The 8,476-nt window shown below is 60.5% G+C and overlaps 1 protein-coding gene across 1 annotated transcript in view; it reads left to right on the top strand.

Moving 5' to 3' along the window:
* The window catches only part of LOC147093030 (serine/threonine-protein kinase MARK1-like), a 22,816-nt gene extending 17,276 nt beyond the window's left edge, over positions 1-5,540 (top strand). Inside the window, exons 2-4 of the mRNA XM_085975720.1 lie at positions 585-779; positions 2,915-2,968; positions 5,460-5,540. Of these exons, the coding sequence (XP_085831846.1) occupies positions 585-779; positions 2,915-2,968; positions 5,460-5,540 (330 nt within the window). The remainder of the gene's footprint in view (positions 1-584; positions 780-2,914; positions 2,969-5,459) is intronic.
* Positions 5,541-8,476: the final 2,936 nt, after the last annotated feature.

An 8,476-nucleotide genomic window follows, 5' to 3' on the forward strand; every position in this document is an offset into this window, starting at 1 on the left:
TTACGGCCGTTAGTTTGTTGGTGAGGGAGATGTGCGATTCACCCTGGCACTGCTGGTTAATCAGGAGCTGGTTCTGGTTAGCTGGGGAACGGTCACCACCGGCACTTGAGGGCACGGCAATGACCAGGTTATCTGTGGCTCTGCCGGGAGCTTAATCTGCTTCGTCCGCAGGCAGACTTGGGGAAACGTTCAGCTATTTTTCCATCGAGTGTTGGTCCACTACTTGTGGCCGCGGTTTTCCCTCTCCGGTTTCCTGCCCCATCCCCAGGCCGCACGGCAGCTGTAGGTGGTCCGGGGGACTAGTTCCACTAGTTCGAAAGCCCTTCTCTTATTCACCTCACATTCCTCCCTCCCCACCGCAAAATTGTGCCTCCCTCTGATCTTTAATAAGCTTCCTATTTGCTTTGTCTCCCAGGCAGTGCGATGAGTTTATTCCCGAGCACCGCGCTGTGCAGTCTGACCAAATGTTTTGCCTCTGTGTAGCCGCGGTAACAACTCCTGGTTTCCCACTCCGGCTTGGCTTCCCCTGATGTGGCGCTTCTCCCTCCCCGCACACTGCTCAATGCCTTGTGTTTGTGTTTCAGCACACGGGGGGCCACCCGGACCCCCAGGGACAGCCAAAGTCGAGCAGCAGGTCCAGCATGCCGCGGTGTCGGAACTCCATCGCCACCACTGCCGAGGACACTCCTCACATCGGCAACTACCGGCTCCTCAAAACCATCGGCAAAGGCAACTTCGCCAAGGTGAAGCTGGCACGGCACGTCCTGACGGGGAAGGAGGTGAGATCTGGCAAACCCGCCGAGCTGGTGCGCGGGGTTGGGCATTGTTTGAAATGGAAGTGTTTGGCTTGCGGTGTTGTGCTGGGAAAGGCTCGGCTCTCAGGCTCTGACCTGTTCCTCTCCATTACTTCCACTACCTGGCTGCCTGTTTCCATTTGCTTTTACTGCCATCTCTCTACCTTTCCCCCGTCTCTCTACCTTTCCCCCGTCTCTCTACCCTTCCCCCCATCTCTCTACCCTTCCCCCCATCTCTCTACCTTTCCCCCATCTCTCTACCTTTCCCCCGTCTCTCTACCCTTCCCCCGTCTCTCTACCCTTCCCCCATCTCTCTACCTTTCCCCCGTCTCTCTACCCTTCCCCCCATCTCTCTACCCTTCCCCCATCTCTCTACCCTTCCCCCATCTCTCTACCCTTCCCCCATCTCTCTACCCTTCCCCCCATCTCTCTACCTTTCCCCCGTCTCTCTACCCTTCCCCCGTCTCTCTACCCTTCCCCCCATCTCTCTACCCTTCCCCCATCTCTCTACCTTTCCCCCGTCTCTCTACCTTTCCCCCGTCTCTCTACCTTTCCCCCGTCTCTCTACCCTTCCCCCCATCTCTCTACCCTTCCCCCCCGTCTCTCTACCCTTCCCCCGTCTCTCTACCCTTCCCCCCATCTCTCTACCCTTCCCCCCATCTCTCTACCCTTCCCCCGTCTCTCTACCCTTCCCCCCGTCTCTCTACCCTTCCCCCCGTCTCTCTACCCTTCCCCCCGTCTCTCTACCCTTCCCCCCGTCTCTCTACCCTTCCCCCCATCTCTCTACCCTTCCCCCCATCTCTCTACCCTTCCCCCCATCTCTCTACCCTTCCCCCCATCTCTCTACCCTTCCCCCCATCTCTCTACCCTTCCCCCCATCTCTCTACCCTTCCCCCCATCTCTCTACCCTTCCCCCCGTCTCTCTACCCTTCCCCCCCGTCTCTCTACCCTTCCCCCCGTCTCTCTACCCTTCCCCCCGTCTCTCTACCCTTCCCCCCGTCTCTCTACCCTTCCCCCCGTCTCTCTACCCTTCCCCCCGTCTCTCTACCCTTCCCCCGTCTCTCTACCCTTCCCCCCGTCTCTCTACCCTTCCCCCCGTCTCTCTACCCTTCCCCCCGTCTCTCTACCCTTCCCCCCCCCGTCTCTCTACCCTTCCCCCCATCTCTCTACCCTTCCCCCGTCTCTCTACCCTTCCCCCGTCTCTCTACCCGCCCCCCAATGCAGATTATCTGATCATCTCTCTCATTGTTTTACTGACACTGGGAGTATCTGCCTGAACTACGGGCTTGAGTTGTTTGACTCAAACCTACAACCTTCTGCCTTCGAGGCGAGAGTGCGATCCATTGAACCAAGGCTGATGGATGGTGAGGGTTTCCTGTGACACACAGTTTAATTCACAGCAGGTCTCAGTGAGGGTCAGACCCAACCCAGGGCTGCCACTATAAGAATGCCAAGTCAGTGATATCCCACCGCGGAGGGTTCGGAAGCTGCCGCTCGATGTGCTGGAAGCCCCCACCCTCGTCGCGAGGAGCAATAAAAAGGCAGGATCGGCTCTGTACAATGCTCGTTTTCCGATCTGTTCCCCTGCCCCACCGGCCCTCTATCTGTGTCTTCACAACGTGGCCAGGTGATGATATACCTGCTGCGGGCGAACAGGACGGGCGGGTTGGTACCTGGGCGGTTCTGTGATGATAAAGTAAGGTGGTGGTGTACAGTACAAACTCTCCCAGGGCCTGTGCGAAGATGGTGCTGTCGACACAGTGACCACAACATTTTCCCATGGTCTGTTTAGTAAATTAAACCCCCACCTCATTTTTATACCTATCTAAACAATGTGTTTATTTTTTTTAAAAACACTTAACAATAGGCACATGTATTTTTATAACTGTCCAGCTCTCCTACTTCCCCGCCCACCCCCACTCTCTGCATTAGAGTTCTACACGTGCCGATAACCCCCTGCTACAGTGCCAGAGAGGTCACTCTTCATAAACAAGCCAAGACAGTGAGTGTCTGCTAGCGAATCCACCTTGGGAGGGCTTTCTCCCCCCCTCAAACACACCCCGAGAGTACTGACAGAGTGAGCCCTGATCGCCGCTGACAATCTCGTTTCTTTCCTGCAGGTCGCTGTTAAAATAATTGACAAAACACAGCTGAACTCCTCTAGCCTGCAAAAGGTAAGCACTGGGGCTTGAACCCCCCCTGAGCCTGTGTCTCCCCCCTGAGCCTGTGTCTCCCCCCTGAGCCTGTGTCTCCCCCCTGAGCCTGTGTCTCCCCCCTGAGCCTGTGTCTCCCCCCTGAGCCTGTGTCTCCCCCCTGAGCCTGTCTCCCCCCTGAGCCTGTGTCCCCCCTGAGCCTGTGTCCCCCCTGAGCCTGTGTCCCCCCTGAGCCTGTGTCCCCCCTGAGCCTGTGTCCCCCCTGAGCCTGTGTCCCCCCTGAGCCTGTGTCCCCCCTGAGCCTGTGTCCCCCCTGAGCCTGTGTCCCCCCTGAGCCTGTGTCCCCCCTGAGCCTGTGTCCCCCCTGAGCCTGTGTCCCCCCTGAGCCTGTGTCCCCCCTGAGCCTGTGTCCCCCCTGAGCCTGTGTCCCCCCTGAGCCTGTGTCCCCCCTGAGCCTGTGTCCCCCCTGAGCCTGTGTCCCCCCTGAGCCTGTGTCCCCCCTGAGCCTGTGTCCCCCCTGAGCCTGTGTCCCCCCTGAGCCTGTGTCCCCCCTGAGCCTGTGTCCCCCCTGAGCCTGTGTCCCCCCTGAGCCTGTGTCCCCCCTGAGCCTGTGTCCCCCCTGAGCCTGTGTCCCCCCTGAGCCTGTGTCCCCCCTGAGCCTGTGTCCCCCCTGAGCCTGTGTCCCCCCTGAGCCTGTGTCCCCCCTGAGCCTGTGTCCCCCCTGAGCCTGTGTCCCCCCTGAGCCTGTGTCCCCCCTGAGCCTGTGTCCCCCCTGAGCCTGTGTCCCCCCTGAGCCTGTGTCCCCCCTGAGCCTGTGTCCCCCCTGAGCCTGTGTCCCCCCTGAGCCTGTGTCCCCCCTGAGCCTGTGTCCCCCCTGAGCCTGTGTCCCCCCTGAGCCTGTGTCCCCCCTGAGCCTGTGTCCCCCCTGAGCCTGTGTCCCCCCTGAGCCTGTGTCCCCCCTGAGCCTGTGTCCCCCCTGAGCCTGTGTCCCCCCTGAGCCTGTGTCCCCCCTGAGCCTGTGTCCCCCCTGAGCCTGTGTCCCCCCTGAGCCTGTGTCCCCCCTGAGCCTGTGTCCCCCCTGAGCCTGTGTCCCCCCTGAGCCTGTGTCCCCCCTGAGCCTGTGTCCCCCCTGAGCCTGTGTCCCCCCTGAGCCTGTGTCCCCCCTGAGCCTGTGTCCCCCCTGAGCCTGTGTCCCCCCTGAGCCTGTGTCCCCCCTGAGCCTGTGTCCCCCCTGAGCCTGTGTCCCCCCTGAGCCTGTGTCCCCCCTGAGCCTGTGTCCCCCCTGAGCCTGTGTCCCCCCTGAGCCTGTGTCCCCCCTGAGCCTGTGTCCCCCCTGAGCCTGTGTCCCCCCTGAGCCTGTGTCCCCCCTGAGCCTGTGTCCCCCCTGAGCCTGTGTCCCCCCTGAGCCTGTGTCCCCCCTGAGCCTGTGTCCCCCCTGAGCCTGTGTCCCCCCTGAGCCTGTGTCCCCCCTGAGCCTGTGTCCCCCCCGAGCCTGTGTCCCCCCCGAGCCTGTGTCCCCCCCCGAGCCTGTGTCCCCCCCGAGCCTGTGTCCCCCCCGAGCCTGTGTCCCCCCCGAGCCTGTGTCCCCCCCGAGCCTGTGTCCCCCCCGAGCCTGTGTCCCCCCCGAGCCTGTGTCCCCCCCGAGCCTGTGTCCCCCCCGAGCCTGTGTCCCCCCCGAGCCTGTGTCCCCCCCGAGCCTGTGTCCCCCCCGAGCCTGTGTCCCCCCCGAGCCTGTGTCCCCCCCGAGCCTGTGTCCCCCCCGAGCCTGTGTCCCCCCCGAGCCTGTGTCCCCCCCGAGCCTGTGTCCCCCCCGAGCCTGTGTCCCCCCCGAGCCTGTGTCCCCCCCGAGCCTGTGTCCCCCCCGAGCCTGTGTCCCCCCCGAGCCTGTGTCCCCCCCGAGCCTGTGTCCCCCCCGAGCCTGTGTCCCCCCCGAGCCTGTGTCCCCCCCGAGCCTGTGTCCCCCCCGAGCCTGTGTCCCCCCCGAGCCTGTGTCCCCCCCGAGCCTGTGTCCCCCCCGAGCCTGTGTCCCCCCCGAGCCTGTGTCCCCCCCGAGCCTGTGTCCCCCCCGAGCCTGTGTCCCCCCCGAGCCTGTGTCCCCCCCGAGCCTGTGTCCCCCCTGCCGGTGGGAAGAGGAGGGGAGGGGTGGGGGGAGGCTTTTCACCCTGTGTCTATCTGACTGCAGCGCGGTCTCCCCTCTGAAGAGATGTCTGATCTACAAAGAAGGGGCACATGTGTATTGAAGCGAGGGGCCCCAGGTAGGCAGTGTGACCCCCCCGAGCACTGCTTCTCACCCTTTACATTTGATCCTGTTGCCGCTTGTGATCGCGCCCCCCCCCCAGCGAGTGCGCAGGTAAGCGGAGACCCAGTGACGCTGTGTGAGAGACCCTGGCAGTGCTGGGTTGCTCGAGTTTGCCAGCTGTGTGCCAGCCACCCTATCATCTGTTCACTCTGATTGATTTCCGTGCAGGCGATTGGAGCTGGACTGTTGAACCCGAGCTCGGTCGCCTGTTAGGCTTCCTGCTTCAGCATCAATGCAAATGAGCTTGACGTTGCCGTGGGAACGGATGCGTTGTTGGCCGAGGCTTTTGTTTAACAATATTCTCACCGCTGAGAGGCTAACGGCTTTATTCGAACTGTTTTTACTGCTGGTCTTAGTGGAGTGTTGGCGAAGAGAAAGGGACTGCTGCGAGTACCCGGGCCTGAGAGCACGTGGTCCGTGTTTAATCCTCAGGTTCACTGCAGCCAGGTGTCACACCAACGCTGCTGCGTTGTGTTCACGAGGCGATGGAGCAGCCCAGGCTCCGCCTGCAGCAAGGGAGGGATGGGGTTTGCAGCATTGAACGGACAGTAACTGGCGGGAGGGGGCGCACCCTGACCGGAGGAAAAGGCCTCGCAACAAACAATACCACTGCTTAACCATTCTGCTTCCTGATTGGGATACTGCACCCATTCCATGCCTTGCGCACGAGACGTTGAACCAAGGCCCCGTCTGCCCCCTCAGGTGGACGTAAAAGATTCCACGGCCACTGTTTCGAAGAAGCGCTGGGGAGTTCTCCCCGGAGTCCTGGCAAAATATTTATCCCTCAACCAACGCCTAAAAACAGATTATCCCATCGTTTATCACATTGCTGTTTGTGGGATCTTGCTGTGTGCAGAGTTACTGCCACGTTTCCTACATTACAACAGTGACTACATTTCAGAAGCACGTCGTTGGCTGTGCCGCGCTTCGGAACGTCCTGAGGTGGTGAAATGCGAGCACGTTCGTTCTTTGTAGGTGCCCTTATGCTGGCCAGCTGTTGTTATGCTGAATGGAGTGAGCAACCCCTGTACATTGCCCTGGATTGTGTTTACATTGAGCAGCGGGTGTGCCGAGCCCGACTGTGTGTCGCCGAGAGCCGATGGATCAGGCCGCCTCCCCCTCCATTTGCTCGGCTGCAGCGGGTGCCCTTAGCCCGACGGCAGGTCAGCAGGCCATGTTCCCCTGGCTGTACTGCCGCTGTTTCCCTGGCGGTCCCACTGTCGGGGGTGGGAGGCGGGGGGGTGGGGAGAATGTCCAGCCCATGGTGGGAGAACAACACATCTATAGCCTGTCCTCCCCTACAGAGAGGCAACTGGCCGCTGGAAGGTGTACAACAACAACTTGTATTTATATAGCGCCTTTAACGTAGTAAAATGTCCCAGGGTGCTTCACAAGAGCGTAAGTCAGACAGAATCAGACCCCGGGCCACATCAGGAGATATTAGGACAGGTGACCTAAAGCTTGGTCAAAGAGGAGGTTTTAATGAGCATTTTAGAGGCGGAGAGGTTTAGGGAGGGAATTCCAGAGCTCGGGGCCCAGGCGGCTAAAGGCACGGCCGCCAATGGCGGAGCGATGGAAATCGGGGGATGTGCAAGAGGCCAGAATTGGAGGAGCGCAGAGATCTCGGGGTGTTGTGGGGCTGGAGGAGGTTACAGAGATAGGGAGGGGTGTAGGGGCTGGAGGAGGTTACAGAGATAGGGAGGGTTGTAGGAGGCTGGAGGAGGTTACAGAGATAGGGAGGGTTGTAGGGGCTGGAGGAGGTTACAGAGATAGGGAGGGTTGTAGGGGCTGGAGGAGGTTACAGAGATAGGGAGGGTTGTAGGGGCTGGAGGAGGTTACAGAGATAGGGAGGGTTGTAGGGGCTGGAGGTTACAGAGATAGGGAGTGTTGTAGGGGCTGGAGGAGGTTACAGAGATAGGGAGGGTTGTAGGGGCTGGAGGAGGTTACAGAGATAGGGAGGGTTGTAGGGGCTGGAGGAGGTTACAGAGATAGGGAGGGTTGTGGGGCTGGAGGAGGTTACAGAGATAGGGAGGGGTGTAGGGGCTGGAGGAGATTACAGCGATAGGGAGGGTTGTAGGGCTGGAGGAGGTTACAGAGATAGGGAGGGTTGTAGGGGCTGGAGGAGGTTACAGCGATAGGGAGGGTTGTAGGGGCTGGAGGAGGTTACAGAGATAGGGAGGGTTGTAGGGGCTGGAGGAGGTTACAGAGATAGGGAGGGTTGTAGGGGCTGGAGGAGGTTACAGAGATAGGGAGGGTTGTAGGGGCTGGAGGAGGTTACAGAGATAGGGAGGGTTGTAGAGGGCCGGAGGAGGTTAGAGATACGGAGGGCGGCGAGGGTGATGGGGGGGATTTGAAAGCAAGGATGAGAATTTTAAAATCGAGGCGTTGCCGGACGAGGATCCAGTGTGGGTCAGCGAGCACAGGGACGATGGGCGAACGGGACTTGGTGCAAGTTAGGACACGGGCAGCAGAGTTTGGGATGACGTTTACGGAGGGTGGAAGCTGGGAGGCCGGCCCGGAGTGCGTTGGACTAGCCGAGTCTAGGGGTTACAAAGGCAGGGATGAGGGTTTCAGCAGCGGATGAGCTGAGGTGGGGGTGGAGACTGGCGATGTTACGGAGGTTGAAGTCGGCTCAGATTCTCTCCCACCCCTCCCAGAGTAGTGTCTGGTCCCTGCCACCTTGTTAGAAATGATTATCCCCATGGGCTCCTGCAGTAACGGACCCCTTCGTCAGGTGCCCACGTCACGGTATCGGGACAGAACACTGGGACTCCTGCACACCCTGTCAGGAATGGCACTTGGAGCGTGGCTGCATACTGATGGCATCGCTACTGCGAGGGAAGACCAGAGGGAATCATCAAGACTCTCGTGGGAACCGTGTCAAAGTGTAATGGTGTTGAATATTCCGTGTGGTTATACGCTGGGTTCAGCCTGACCATCGCACCCCTCCATGAGCTCTGCAGCCAGGCCGCCGGCCCTCTTGGTGCCAGATTGCTCTCTGCTCCATCGTTACTGGCTCTTCTTTCAGCCTCTGCGACTCTGCCCTCTTAAACCCTCTCCCCAGGTCACCCTCAGCCGCCCCACCTTGTCGTCTTCCTGCTTTCAGAATCCTTTAGCTTCGCCCACCCCATCCCAATCCAATTTCCCTTCTTCTTTCCTGCTTGGCCCTCGTCCCTTGTCGATGTAGCTGGCTCCGTGGCGTGAGGAGCGCTGTTGAAGTGTTCTCGAGA

Source organism: Somniosus microcephalus, unplaced genomic scaffold (genome assembly GCF_052327205.1).
Source record: "Somniosus microcephalus isolate GS21.2 unplaced genomic scaffold, FLI_Smic_1.0 unresolved_chr2, whole genome shotgun sequence".
In the NCBI taxonomy this organism is placed as follows: domain Eukaryota; kingdom Metazoa; phylum Chordata; class Chondrichthyes; order Squaliformes; family Somniosidae; genus Somniosus; species Somniosus microcephalus.